Source organism: Brassica oleracea, chromosome C3 (assembly GCF_000695525.1).
Source record: "Brassica oleracea var. oleracea cultivar TO1000 chromosome C3, BOL, whole genome shotgun sequence".
NCBI classification, from domain to species: domain Eukaryota; kingdom Viridiplantae; phylum Streptophyta; class Magnoliopsida; order Brassicales; family Brassicaceae; genus Brassica; species Brassica oleracea.
The window spans coordinates 11,430,295-11,446,178 of record NC_027750.1 but is presented as its reverse complement, the minus strand read 5'-3'; the positions used below and the strand labels follow the sequence as shown (position 1 = coordinate 11,446,178).

Here is a 15,884-nt window from a genome sequence, read left to right as displayed (position 1 = left end):
TTTCATACTAAGGGTGTTTGTTCACAAACTCAATTTCTATATTTTTAGCGTGATTTTTAAAAATTCAGATTTTGATCTTGGTTTGTGAAGTCAGACATCAAAGCATCAGGAAGACCGTGGCTTTGAAAGAGATACTATTGAATATTTGATTGGATTTTTCTCTTTGTTTTTTTTTCATGTTCTACTGCTTCCTATTTACTAGACTCATATATGTACTATTAGGATGATTTTTATTTGGCAGAAGTTTAATTTACATAATCCATCTATCGTACTTTGACAAACAACTGAAACACTCAATCAAAATGACATTTAAAAATACCATACTTCAATCAACATTCATCAAACAATCTCCGGTTATAATCCTAACTACCATTTCTCAGTTCACAGCCTATAAATTAACTACTGGAAATGTACTAACCTGAAAACGAATTGGATCATGTTTTGTCTCTCTCCCATGTCCTTCACCTCCTGACAAAGCTCTGTCTCTATAAATGGCATCAGATACCTGTTCATAAATATATACATAGATAACTTATCTCACTATAATCTAGAAACTAAAGATCTAACTATACTATAAGACAATTAAAAAAATTTAACTTGTAGGATTATAGAAGACAAAGTTTTTATTAAGTTCATCAAAGATCTAAGCCTTACTAGATTATGAAGCAAATCAGGCTGTTCTTCAAAAAGGTCATGCAAATGCTTTCGCATCTGATCCTGGAGTCTCACAGCATTCTTCCCCGCAACACTATATCATAGTTTTGGTGCGCCCCAGTGCATGTAATTCCTCGAATACAAGTGGTGATCTTCAACATGCTATTTTGCGGAAACAAAATAATGAATGTCAGTAGTCGAAAACAATAAAACGAGATAATCAGTAGTGAAAAACAATAAAATGAGTGAGATGTAACATAGAGAAACACATCCACTGATGTAATAAAATAGATTAGATATGAAAATATTGTTAACTATGCAACTCGCAGAGATTAATCTTACCCAGCAGGAAGAAGAAAAGCACATTCCAACATACAACCAATGATACAAGAACACCAGAGATGTCACTGCCCTCATGCTTAAGAAGGGATCCTGGAAGCCTTGAGAAGTTATTTAAGTTACATCTGGATTTTGCATATTTTTCATCCGAAGAAGAAGCCTCCTGACTGAATGATATCTTGTGGAATCTGCTACCAAATACCTCAGTTTCAAGGTCAGCACCATATAGCACCTATAATAAAGAATCAACACGGTAGTCATGAGATAGAGACAATCATTATACAATAGTTTATTTTGCTCTGTAAAATGAAAAACAAAGATTAGTTAACAGTTCCTATTTTACAAGTTTAAAATATTGATAAGATTAAGCCAAGCAGGATACAAGTTTACAATATTGATAGAATTCAACCAAGCAGGATCATATTTTAATTGCTGCTGGTGTTCTTCATACTCTTTAAAATCATTCCAATATTTGGTTGTCCAAAATTTAAGATCAAGTTGTAGTTGTGCGAGGTTCAAGTCTTATGTGAGATTAGATTTACCTTAGAGGTGTCCTTAAAAAGTATCATGACTTTCTCCAAGAGATACTAAAGTCGATAGTCGACAACCATCTCCTGCTCATCGGCCTTAACAAGTAAACCGAGAGATCTTATGAGATGAAGTCATTGGTGGATCTAGCAAGTTTGAAGATCTGATTGTTCCATGTCTGATATCTGTAAAACACTGTAAGATCCGCAAGTTCAATATATATATGTAAACAAAAAAGTTAATTAAAGTACTCGATTAGGGCTACAGTTGATAACCTTCAATTAGCTTTTCTGCTGTCTCGATCATCTTTCTTTATAAGAATTACTTTGAGGGTGATGATCGGAATTGTTTTTGTTTCTCTGGTTATATTTCTCTGGTACACAATCTTTGAATTTGTTTTTGTTTCTATTGAGGAAGATAGAGAGATCGAGGAAGATAGAGAGAGAATAGAGAACACCGACAGTTTGTTTCTCTGGAAGTTCCCAACAATTTTTTTTTACGTTTCCCGGAAAAAAAAACTGTTACAAATGGGCTTTTAAAATTTTCGGGCTTTTTTAAATCAAATGGACACAATTAGTTATCTATTTAACCCAAACTTAAGCCTTTAATTAAATTGTAACTATGATTGATCATAAATTTATTTTTTCTTAGACTACTCTTAATAAAAAATTTAATATGTTATATTTCCATAACCTTAGAATAAATATATCTCAATAAAAAATTATACCTTAATTTTCCTTTTCATATATCATACTAACTCATAATTATTTATTTCATTATATTTTAAATTGGCAAAATTGTTTTTTATATTTCTTATGTTAATGCATCATTATCATCATTTTTATTTTTTACTATCTCTATTTCATATTAAATATGTTGATAAAATTTAATTACTAACACGAATACAGTTACTATTCAATGTAATACATACTACCTAATACAAATAAATCATGAATATAAACAAAACAAATTTGAAACAAAAATAAACACCCGCCCGGTCGGGCGGGTCATGATCTAGTTTGTCTTAAAGTGAGCGACATTAATTTGAAAGAGAATGAGTTTGGTTTTGTGTAGAGAAGAGATTCGTCTATTTTTAAACTGTACCGTTTATTTTGTTGACATTTGAAGGTGTTCAATTTTAAATTTTTAACATCTTACAAAAATGTTTGTGGATATTGCTTTTTCGCTACCATGAAAATGTTATTTCACAAACCTTTTTAACAAACCAGTGGCCAAAAAAGCTCATGAGCTTCTTTCATGCCCCAACACTTTCAGGTAACTGATTGATTTGTTTATCGTAAACATTCACATCATATCCCAGCTATAATAACACTAAGAACTTTGTGGTAGGATATAATTTAGAAAACAAAACGGATGCTTCTGTGTATATTAATTAATACTAGTTAGTTTCCGAAAGTAAGATTTTTTAGAACTTTTTCTAGTTCCACAAAGATAGATTTTCTATATTGTTAAGGTATTTTTTTATACTTTTGAAAAACGTTAATTGAGAATATTTGAATTGATTAAATTTCATTGGGAGAAAGTTATTGGAAAGTGTATAATAAAGTAACAAATAAATTAAATTATAAATATTTATTAAATTTTTAATAAACGTGAATCCTCTAGAAAATTTTATTTTCGGGATCAGAAGGAGTATCTGTCATGAGTCTGGGGAGATGTGTTGATAGTAAAGTACGACACAACATTTTGGTTTGACTGACATAAGAAAACCATATATATATTAACATGTGACAAGGAGGCACGAAGATTAGATCAAAGAAAAGCAGAGCTGCATCCTGCATGTTATATCGCTTGCTGCTCTCATCAGCAGGGGCGGCGGAGCTACTTAAGAGGGAGTGGGGTCAGCTGACCCCACTAGATTTCCATAAATATTGTAATTAGTAAGGAAATGTGAAAAGTTATATTGGTTTTGCTGGTAAATGACTCCCTTTAATTATCTTGTTTGACCCCATTAAAGTTTAATTCTTCTTACGATTGAATTGTTGATTTTTATTGTGAGTGCATTCTTTCCTTTTTATATTTCTTTGATTTCTTCTTATTGCATGATGTATCTTTATGACTTGATTTTTTATTCATATCTTCCCTTACTAATATTTTCTTTTATGATAATGTATTGTATAGTTTTCAAAACATAATTTATTTAATTACTTTCTTTTTCTTTCATCATTTACTTTCTCTAAATAATCTTTTAAATAAATTATGCAAATTAATGAAATAAAAATTATCATACAACGTGAAATTTATATAAATAGTATTTTATATGGTACCATTTAAAATTATTGTTTGCTTTTTTGTATACATAATTATTTGGCATATGATTTTTATAATTTATTTAATATTTATTTTAATATATATTTTATTATTTAATTTATGACTCCAGTAAAATATGTTTCTGGTTCTGCCACTGCTCATCAGTCAAATAAAACTAGAGCTATATATGGATGTTGCGGTGAAATCTGTCATTATGTTCTCTCCATATCTTATTTCGTCTTCCCCAAGAAACAAGTCGATCTCTGCGGCAGAGATCATGAAGGAACAAATAAAGAGTTTTGTGCTTTGGAACTCCCTTTTAAACCAACACAAAACGATGCCACTAAACCGGTGGTTACTTAATTTTCATCTTATATTTGTTGTATATTTCAGAATTCTTTCTGTCCACGACCATTCATTTCCCCAGCGAGGTGAATTTGGACGTGCTTGAACTGGAGACTTCTTGCAGTAGGAGCCTAGGAGGCATCCTCCAGTGACCATCAACCCAAAGAGAGTTATTAATTGATATAAGATTTTCTTATGTCAGTCAAACCAAAATGTGATTTAAACTCCGAACTATTTTTAGATCTAGTTAAGAAAAACCTTTGACTAAAATTTAATGTTTTTAAACTCTCAACTAATATTTTTTAGTGTATTAACTCTTCCGTTAACATTTTCGTCTAAAGTGGATGGAAAATGTTAACTTCAAACGCTTAGTTTCATTGAAAAAGTAAAAACTATATGTAGTTATCCAAAAACATGTGTCATTTAATAAAGTAAAAAATTGAACTCTCCTTTCCTTGAACCCAAATCTCTTGCATCCGCATTTAGTCATTTGCCACTTGTACTAATTAAGAATCAGTGCTTATGTTCCCATCTTTATTAATTTAAAGCTTTTGGTCTATTTGATCTCAAATCTCGAAGACAAAGCCGACTCCTTATCTTCAACCAACCGATACTGAATAGAAATCTATTTTAGCCAAAGCATGACACCGGTTCAATCATCACCAAGAGTAACCGTTCCGGTTAAGAACCGGCTCCGCTCCGTCTTCAACCTCCTCCAACAACACCTCAGATCCGAAATACTCAGGTCTAGAGTGAGGTAACAAGATCGCAGAGCCTGTGGAACTGTCTACAAAGTGAGCGACTGTCTGACGTCTCGCTTATACGTGCTTTGGAGAATCAAATGGACCATCAAATAAAAAAGGATGTAACTACTAACAATGTTTCTCAATTACAAATGATTAACAGTGAATGTAAGGGAACCTGGGTTCAATCAAGGGAAGCTTTTTTCTTACTATTTTTTTTTTGTTTTTAAACTATGTGTTGTTTTAGATAAAAATTGTGTTGTTTTGAATAACTGCATGTCATTTTTTCTTTTTAACGAAACTCAGAGTTTCAAATTAAAGTTGTCCATCCATGAAAATTTTAACGGAAAGGTTAATACACTAACGGAATCTTAGTTGAAGGTTTAAAAATATAAAATTTTAGTTGAGGATTTTTCTTCCGATCTAAAAAATAGTTTGAGGTTTAAACCACTAAAAACCCTTTATATAAATAAATAATTGGAACAATATATTTTTTCTATATAAATTTATATTAAATAAAACAAATGAAATTTATTAATAATTTATTTCCATCTCATTTACCTTATCAAAAACAATTTTAAATTTATTATATATATGTATATATAGAAATATGAAATGAACATATCTTAAAAAGTCAGACAAAATTTACTCCATATATATTATTTCTAATATTATATACCTATTTAAAAGTTAATTAAGAAAGAACTCAGACCAAGAAAATATTTCCAAACTATAAAGATATTTTCCCATTTTTTCATGGTCATACAAGGGACTTTATAAAATCTCAAACTCTTACCTCTCAATTTCAATCTATATATACTATAAGTTGTCCAAAAAACAAAAAAAAATCTATATATACTATGGATCTCAACGAGAGCTCCAATTCTGTCTCAATGTCTGACTCAAGTTCTAACTCAAGTTCTGATTCAAGTTGTGACTCTCCCTCTCCCGTCAGGGTACGGGCTACGGTTGGGGAGGAGACCAAAGGGGACGATACGTTGGTGCAGAGGTCCTGCCTGTACGATCCCAAAGGGAAGTCGATCATACCGTCTGGAACACAGGAGAGATCCTCGGCGATGAGGTCGTTGAGTATGGGAGGTAAAACTTTGAGATCTCTTAGTCGGAATAACTACAACCATTCGATCTTTGATGTTTGAAGGGACATGGGATTATGAATATGAATATGGATATGTAAATTAATGTGGGGATATGGATATGGATATGAATATGAATATGAATAGGGCTTACGTTTTCAATCAATGGAACTCATTGGGAAGATATTTATCTTGTGTTAGGTCTTAGGAAAATTGTTCATTGCCAATATATATTGCGCAAACTATAGGGAAATTAATTGAACACACTATAGGAATCATAATACATATTTGATCTTCTGCAAAGAAAATGGAAGAAAACTATTTGTTTTCAAACAAGAGAGTTCAGATATATATATATGTGGTAAACTATGACGTGTTTTGGATTTGAAGCTGATCCGACTAGGAGACTTGGAGGAGGGGACTTCAAGGCACATATGCTCATGATTAATGCCCGAGAGGTACGTATAACACACCTCTTTTAATTAAGTGTGCTGTTGTAGAATTATAGTTTTGTTGTTTTTATGAAAATATGGTATAACAATTTCAAGATTAAAAATATAGTTTAGTCAAATAAATTCAATAAATTTTAACTTTGACTAGTGCAATAGATTACAACATTGTTAACATATATTATTAAATATTTTTAGTGTAAAATTTTTGAGTCGAGACATTTAAGATAAATACAAAATATTGAATGATTAATTTTGACTAGGCTGTGGTTTATCAAATGAATAAATTTTAACAATTAATAATAAGCTGATATGATATGTCTTCGTAGCACATGAACATTACGTATTGAAGATGCGATGGTTATATTTTGTATTTGATGGTCATTTTACAGGATATCATCGAGAAGATTATGTCCTTCACGCAGAATGGATCTCGTGGGATCTGCGTTTTGTCAGCAACCGGTGCGGTTTTTAATCTCAGGATTCAATCACTCGGCTCTAACAGAAGAGTCCTGACGTTCAAGGTAATTATATAATGAACTCGGTCTTGTAGTCCGATTTTGGATTCTTGAAACTCAATTAGTGTATATATATTATAACTTGTTTGAACATGAGAATATAGGGTTTTCAAAATGTAAAGATCCTCGTTAGCCACCGAGTTAGATAGGATATATAGGATGACCATAACACTTTGGTGCAGGATTGTTATGAGATAATCTCGCTGACCAACACAGTGGAGATAACTGAAAGTGGAGGAGTGAGAAATGAGACAGGAGTATGGCGTATTACAATCGGTGGAGTTGATGGTTGTGTCTTTGGTGGTAATTTAGTCGGTAGACTCACTGCTGCAAGTCAGGTTCAGGTAAGAACAAAAGAAAGCATCTTCTTTGTAATGTTGAAACATTAGAAGCTCTTATATTATGGTTCATTTTTATAGGTTGTGATTGGAAGTTTCTGGCCGTTGATCGCAAATCCGTCTTTGAGGAAGAAAGATACGTCCACATCTGTGCTTGTTACACCGACAGTACCAAACGCAGTTGGTTCCTCATCTGGAGGACAAGTCCATCAACCAGAAATGAGAGACTCTTCTCATTTTTCGAGCAGCGAGTGGTACAGGAAATATTCTGGATATAACCCGTAATCTCATCTGAATCTAAGTTAATAAAATCCTTGAAAGAGGATATTTTCTGCTTTTTATGTTCTTGGGAGTGTGTAATACTCAACTGATGTATTAAGTGCATCCAACAAGACAAAATTTGGTTCAAGTCATATTTTCAGTGCTGTCTCTTTTCTTCTGAACATTCATCAAATATTTGGTACATTGGTTTCTTTATAATCCAATGGAGATAATAAAAACTCATTTTCATTTTAAAAGAATTCTTGTCTTCTAATATCATTAACCTTGCTAAAACTTAAACAAAACATTTCAGAGGATTTAATAATTGATAAAAAATTATATTGGGTTCAAAAGTATTGTTAGAAATATGTTCAATACTTACTAGAAACCTAAAATCGGAGTTATTTTTTATAGAACTAAACTAACAGATTATCTCTTTGCATAAAAATACCAAAATAATAAAATAAAATAAAAATTAGCAAAAGAAAAGGATAATATTCCCTTACCACACTGTGCGGTAGAAAGACCAGTCCGTATGAGAAGAACGGTCATGGGGTGACCAAAAGAATGCTCTTTTATTTAAGCTTGAACAACCGATGAATTTGCGAGACATTCAAGTAAGAACATAACTCTCCCTTCTGGATCTAACAGAATCAAAACCAAACCAACTATAACAAAGATCATGGCTACAGTTAAGAGATGAAACCGTCAAGTAAAAAATGATCACATACCAAAAGAATCATCGTATACATCTGTAGGATGGTAACTCACTGGAAACGCGCATGTATAGTCCGGAATGCACATCAAGATCAATTACAGTTAGGAGCAAAACCTAAACTAATAATAAACATTTTTGTAGAGATAGAGGATTAAGAATAACTTTGTACGGTTCATCAACAAAAGAGTCCTGACGTTCAAGGTAAATTTATAATATAATTGGTCATGTAATCCGGTTTTGGATTCTTGAAACTCAATTAGTGTAAGAGTATAAGTTATTTGAATATAGGGTTTTCAAAAAATGTAAAGATCTTGGTTAACCACAGTGTTAGATAGGATATATAGTTAGATGGTAACACTTTGGTCCAGGATTGTTATGAGATAATCTCGTTAACCGGCACAATGGAGATAACTGAAAGTGGAGGAATGAGAAATGAGACATGGAGGATGGCATATTACAATTTGTGGAATTAATGGTTGTGTCTTTGGTGGTAATTTAGTCGGTAGACTCACTGCGCAAGTCCGGTCCAAGTAAGAAAAAAAAGAATAACATCTTCTTTATATTAATTAGGAGTTTAGGGTATTTACGATTTGGGTTCTGATTCAGATTAATTATGGACTTCCAACTTAAAACCAATTGACAATTATTGGATTGGCCCTAACCTTTTATATACTATTATTTAATATTCCTTAGATATTCCGATGTGGGATATATATCTTAATATAACATCATAAGTTTTCATATTATGATTCACTTTTATAGGTTGTGATCGGTAGTTTCTGGCCGTTGATCGCAAACCTATCTCTGAAGAAGCAAGAAAAGTCCACATCTGTGCTTGTTACTCCCACAGTACCAAACGCATTTGGTTCCTCATCCGCACGACCGCATTACATCTCCATCAACCAGAAATTAGAGACTTCTCACTTTTCGAACAGCGAGTGGTACAGGCTATATTCTGGATATAACCCGTACGTAATCTCATTTGAATCTAAGCTAATAAAATCCTTAAAAAGATGATATTTGCTTCTTTTTTTAATGTTCTTGGAAGAGTGTAAGACTATTGATGTTTTAAGATGCATCCAACAAGACAAAATTTGGTTCAAGTAATATTTTCAGTGTTGTCTCTTTTCTTCTGAACATTCATATCAAGCATTTGGTACGTTTCTTTATAATCCAATGGAGATAATACAACTTATTTTTATTTAAATAATATTTTTGTCTCATTATATCATCAACCTTGCTAAAACTTAAATAAAACATTTGAGAGGATTTAATATTAATTCTCATAATGGGTTCAACATTATTGGTAGAAATATATCCAATACTTAGTAGCAACCTAAGATCAGATTTATTTTATAGAACTACACTAACAGCTGATCATATGAAAGATAATAATCCTTGCATTAAAAATAAATAATATTAAATTAGCAAAAAAAAGAAGAAGATAATATTCCTTTATCACTGCCTTTATCACTGAATGCTCTTTTATATAAGCTTGAACAACCAATGAATTTGCGAGATCGTCCTAGTAAGAAGAGAACTCTCCGTCTGGATCTAACAGGGTCAAAATCAAACCAGCCATAACAAAGATCATGGCTAGAGCTAATAGATGAAAACGTCAAGTAAAAAACGATCACATACCAAAAAAATCATCGTATTCGTCTGTAGGATGGTAACTCACTGGAAACACATATGTATTGTCCGGCATGCACATCAAGATCAACTACACTTAGAAGGAAAAACTAAACTAATAATTAACATTTTTGTAGAGATGTACAGGATTAATATTATTTTGTATGGTTCATCATCAATGAAGATAGTGTTTGAAGCAGAGATCCTTTAAAGTACTGAAACACTTTGTTCAAAAACACCATATATCAATGAGTTATAGATGATTTTATTTTTAAAGAGTTTGGAGAGGAATATAGATTGTAAGGAGATGCTCTTAACATAGAGTCTTCTTTTGCTTTCATATATTTTGTATCCATCGTAACGTTTTGGACAATTTCATTCAGTTTTGATGGTAACGCAAGAGCGTATAGTCTTGTTTTTGAGAAGCAAACTAGTGCTTAGTATATAGATACAGTTTCATCACCTTAACCTTTGTTCAGTGTTGGCGGTATACTTGGTGGGGCAGATGCACCCATGTTAGGTTGTACAAAAAAAAGGTTTAGGTCAATTTTAATGTACACAATGGCAATTATTAAAGAATAAAATACAAAATAAATTCCAATTCAAACCATGCCAAGAACGTGAAACCCTTATCCTAAACAAATAGATCTACGAATCTACGACACTCTCTTTTTAGCCACAAAATATATTTGGCCATTTAATTGGCAGGTTTCTACAAATTGTGCAAAATATCATGGCAATAATGTTTTTTTTTGCTTTTGTATTGTTCTGTTAGTTTTAGAGATGATATTAAATCTAAATAATATATCACATTTTCTGAGTTCTTCTTCAATTTGCATATAGATAAAAAGATATAAAATATAATTTTGTGATGATTTTTTTCTATATAAACTTAGAGTATAAGTCTAAAAGTTCATCACAAACATATAAACTTCATATACCTGTTAAAAATATATACTTTTTAGAGGTTAATCTCTTTAAAACTTTGTAATCCAATATATATATATATATATATATATATATATTTAATACTAGCTACTTATTTTTATGGGTCGAAATACTAGCTACTTATTTAAGGCATTTAATTTATGTTAATGTTTTTGATTGATATTTAAAATTTCCTACGGTGAAAATTGTTGGATTGTTCCGCTCCACGAGTGAAATCCAGCTGCCTTATCCATTTCTTCTATAAAATTGTGATAAATCTGAAAAATATTCTTCTAACAAAACATTTCAAGAAGCATAAAAGGTAATGGCGCCGAATGTTGCTATCGAACATGATTCTTACAGTGAGCTAAAGGCTTTGATGAGACAAAAGCGGGCGTGAAGGGCCTCGTTGATGCTCAAGTCACTGAAGTTCCTCACATCTTCCACGATCCTTTAGGTACCTCAGACGACAAGAAACCTCCTGTTTCTGCCTCTGGTTTCGCAATCCCTAAGGCCTTCACGCTGAGGCAGCATCGCGTGAAGGTGTCGTTAAGAAAATCAAACACGCAGCGGAGAAAAGGGGATTCTTCCAGGTGATCAATCATGATGTTCCCTTAAGCGTTCTTGAAGAGATCAAAGATGGAGTTCGTAGGTTTTATGAGGAAGATCTTGAGGTGAAGAAATCTTACTTCTCCCGCGAATTGTCCAAGAGATTTCTCTACTACAGCAATTTCAATCTCTATAGTTCGCCGCCTATTAACTGGAGAGACAACTTTGCTTTTTACATGGACCCAAACCCTCCAAAGCCTGAGGAGCTTCCAGAAGCATGCAGGTGACTTAACACTCAGTTTTACTTCTTGTGTTTACATGTTAAACACAAGCTTTTGCTCACTCTTTCTCTGTTTGTTTGATTTGTTTCTTGCTCACCTGGAGAACACAATTTTCTTTAATTGTCTACATTTGCTTATATTTCTTGTTTATTTCAAGGGAAATTACCTCTAATAACTCACATTCTATGACTAATGACTAGACTAACATACAAAAAAAAGAAAGATAGAAAATGTATAATTAAGACTGAAATGCCCTATCGGTTAAAAAAAATTAGTTCCCAGTAAAAATAAATTAAGGCAAAATTACTCTTACTTGACCAAAAAAGGTGAAACCTCTTAGAAAAAAAAAAAATACACCTCTACGATACTTTTCTCTTCCATGACCCCATGAACCCTAAATCCCCAAGAAATCCTCAAACTCTTGACTCTCTTTAGTTTCCATCATGATTTCTCATTGATTTCTTCATCTCCACACCCTAATCAACCACTAAAACTTTCGATTCACATAGGAAAAGTGAATCCAAAACCCAAGCGACGAACCCTAAACCCCCTTTCTAAACTTTTCAGCTACGTCGAATCTCAAGGCTTTCATCACTTATTCTCGTTGATTTCGACACTCTTACAAGCTCCTCTCCGCATTAACCAGTTTAATTCACCTATTTTTGCCATCAAAGGTTAGTCTCTGTCAAACGATTTTTTTAATATTGAGTATCAAATGAATTCGATTTTGTTTTGATACAGAGTAGATAGAAGTGTTTTTCGTTTGTACATTTGTTGATATCAGTTTGGGTATCGTCTGGGTCGTTTGTGTTCTTCAGTCTTGGTCGTTTGTATGTTTTTGGAAAAATTAAATTTTCTAATACTTACTACATTATACAATTTTGCAGACGGATGACTACATCAAAAAGTGGAAAAAAATATCTTTAGACCTTATTTCTACTAACATGCTTATAGTAGATTCTCTCTACTACTCTAACATACACTTTAATAACTATAACTTTAGACCTTATTTCTACTAACAACTCTTACCAACTCTAACAATAATTATATGTACTAGCTAGAAATTAACCAACACTTCACATTTGTTGGCTTTAACCAAATTAAACTAGTTGTTGCTTCTGGACTTTATCCTTTGTGACTATAGTCAGAACTCAACTCCTATTTGGTTTTGTCATGTAGCACTTCTCATGATTTCTCCTTCATTTATAGGTTTTAAATAAGGATTCGATTTCAACAAACACACACATATATAGATACAAGTTGTAGTGGTTCTCTGATTGCAAAGACTCATTTTGGGACTGATTGATTTTAACATCATATATATGATTTTCAGGAATGAGGTGCTTGAATACTCGAAACATGTGATGAGCTTAGGTGGTTTGCTCTTCGAACTTCTCTCAGAAGCTCTTGGTTTGAGCTCTGAGATCCTTAAGAGTATGGGTTGCATGAAGGGCGGGCGTACGTGCTTATGCTCAGCCATTATTACCCGCCCTGTCCACAGCCTGACCTAACTTTAGGCACAAGCAAGCATTCCGACCCAGTCTCAGTCTGGCCGGGGCTGTCTTATGCTTAGTCTCAGTCTCTGCCTATTTCCTGTTGATCATTATTTGCTGGTTGGGTTCTTCTGTTTAGTTTACATTTCTGTATTTCTATTACCTCGTGAATTTCTGTAATTTCTGTCAAAATTAATAATCTGGTAATAATATTTAACATTTTACCAAAAAAAAAAAAACACTTTTGCTCACTCTTTCTCTGTTTGTTTGATTTGTTTCTTGCTCATCTGGAGAACACAATTTTCTTTAATTGTCTACATTGCTTATATTTCTTGTTTATTTCAAACACACAAACTTACACATACTTATAGTAGATTCTCTCTGCTATTTAAAGCTCATGAGCCCTAGCATTGAAGATGTTAAAAGAGACTAAAACCTATGAATCTAAACTGAAACGACGTTGATGAATAAATGAAGAAGACTCAAGCTTCCTCTTCTTTGTATACCTCTTGCTGGGAAAGGAATCGAATCAGACAGCGGTGAATGGTCTGACCATGAAATGCTACCCGGACCAATCATCGCATCAAAGTACGATAGTAAGTTAGTAACGGAGTTTTCATTAGTCTAATAAATTTCGCAAAGTCACTTCTGTTTAAATATTTTTTTTTTGAGAAAAATGGAGTTCTGTTTAAATATTTTATCCATTATATGATGTATATCTATTCTTATCTAGTAACTTGGTTCTTTCAAAAAATTATGTAAACTAATTTTGTGAGATTGATGTATAATTAATAAATTAGCAGTTAAAATCCTATAATTAAAAAAGGGTTAGTTTGTTATCTAACCAATTTTGAAAGTAATATTAAGAATATAACTATGATTTTAACATTATTATGTGAATAACTCTCTGTTCCATTTTCTGCCAGTTTTAACTTTACACGTAAACGGTATTCGATAAAAGAAGAAAACCGGTGATGTTGACAAATGTAATACATGTGGCCAGGAAAAAAACATATTGTACTATACAAAAATTTCTTCTAACTGAAATTTCGCTAATCATGATTTTTGGTTTATTCATATAACACGACGGCGAATCAAATTATGCATATAACACGATAACTCAATTAATTACAACATACAAACAGAAAGAGACAACGATAAACAGAAGATGGGCGTCGTAAAGAAAAACAGTGAAATAAATATGGGGGATAAGTGAACATTTTCTTTTTTATATACGATACATAGTATAAGTCATCTTCAAATAGTACATAATAGAGGATCCATTCCATTCACATATATAAACTAATAAAGTTGATCATCATATAAAAATAGTATACATCTAATAAATGAATTAATGATAAATAGTATAGAAACTCTATATATAGTATAATTGTAAACCCCACCTCCAACTTCATTTCACCCCTTAATACTAAACTCTAAATCCTAATCAGTAAATTCTAAATTCTAATATAAAATATAATATATATATATATATATATAATATTTTTTAAACAGAAAATAGAAAAAAAACAATGTATCGGGCAGAACAACGATGGAGAATAAGTGAAGATTTTATTTTTCATATAAAATACATAGCATAAACTCTCTACAAATAATATATCATAAATGTTTTATTCTATTTACATGCTCAAAGTTAAAGATAAACATCATATAAAAATAGCATTGAACTGACTGTGAATTAATAGATAAATAATATAATCATAAACCTTCTTTCTAACTCTCGTCTCAACCCTTAAATACTAAACCTTAAACCCAAATATAAAATACAGTATACTTATAATATTTAAAATCAAACTAAAATCTAAAAACAATATATAACATTTTAGTAAATAAACTATACAATATTAAAAGGCTTGTTAATACTATACTATAGGGATGACAATTGTTACGTTAGCCCGCGGGCCTAACCCGTAAAGTCCCACTACGGGGCGAGTTTGGGCTTACATATCTTAGGCCCGAGATATTGCGGGTCTTGCGGATTGGTCAATTTCGGGTATGGGCCAATGCGGGGCGGATCGACGCGGGTTTGCGGGGCATTCGAGACCGGCGTGTCTTCTTCACCAGAGACGTTTGGCGTTTTGTTCACCGACGAAAAATGTGAGAAATGACGACTGTGGAGGAAATTCTGGACCTTCTCTTCCACCCGTTGACTAAGGTCACCACCGGGCCTTATCTTCTTCATCGGTACCTTCTCTTCATCTTTGGTCTACAACCGTACTTCTTTTCGTAGAGAGCACCACCAAAGCTTCTCTTCTTCCTCGATCTACTACCATAGCTTCTCTTCTTCCTATTCTTCTTCCTCCATCTACCACTGTAGCTTCACCTCTTCCTCGATCTACCACCATCTACCATCTACACAGGTATATGATTTCTTCCTCTGGGTAGACACGAGTTAAAGTTAAATCTTTTCATGTTATTTATATCACTCACCATTCTATACTGTAATTAGATTACAAATTTACAATCTGCTACTAAGTTACAGTATTGAGTTCAAGAGTTCGTTTGCTTTGTTTGACTTGACTAGTTGACTTGAAACATGATGGTTGTAGACTTTAGTGACAAGAAATTATCAGTTTTGTTTTTTTTTTTTATGTATGAGATGTTTTGTTTGAAACTTTGATTGTTTAAAAGTTTTACTATTAATTGTCATTGGTATCAGACTGATTCAATATTACACTTTCAATCTTTAGTAGAGAAACCAAAGAAACCGTGTAGGCTAATAT

General features: G+C 32.4%; 1 protein-coding gene and 1 pseudogene across 1 annotated transcript; both read left to right on the top strand.

Moving 5' to 3' along the window:
- The first annotated feature begins 5,750 nt into the window (after positions 1-5,750).
- On the top strand, positions 5,751-7,684 carry LOC106334039 (AT-hook motif nuclear-localized protein 4). The gene is made up of 5 exons (XM_013772404.1): positions 5,751-5,978; positions 6,365-6,432; positions 6,816-6,947; positions 7,124-7,285; positions 7,361-7,684. The coding sequence occupies exons 1-5, from the start codon at positions 5,774-5,776 to the stop codon at positions 7,562-7,564; spliced, it is 771 nt and encodes a 256-aa protein (XP_013627858.1). The 5' UTR covers positions 5,751-5,773; the 3' UTR covers positions 7,565-7,684.
- A 975-nt stretch (positions 7,685-8,659) lies between these two features.
- LOC106329878 lies at positions 8,660-13,528 on the top strand (annotated as a pseudogene).
- The last annotated feature ends 2,356 nt before the right edge of the window (positions 13,529-15,884 follow it).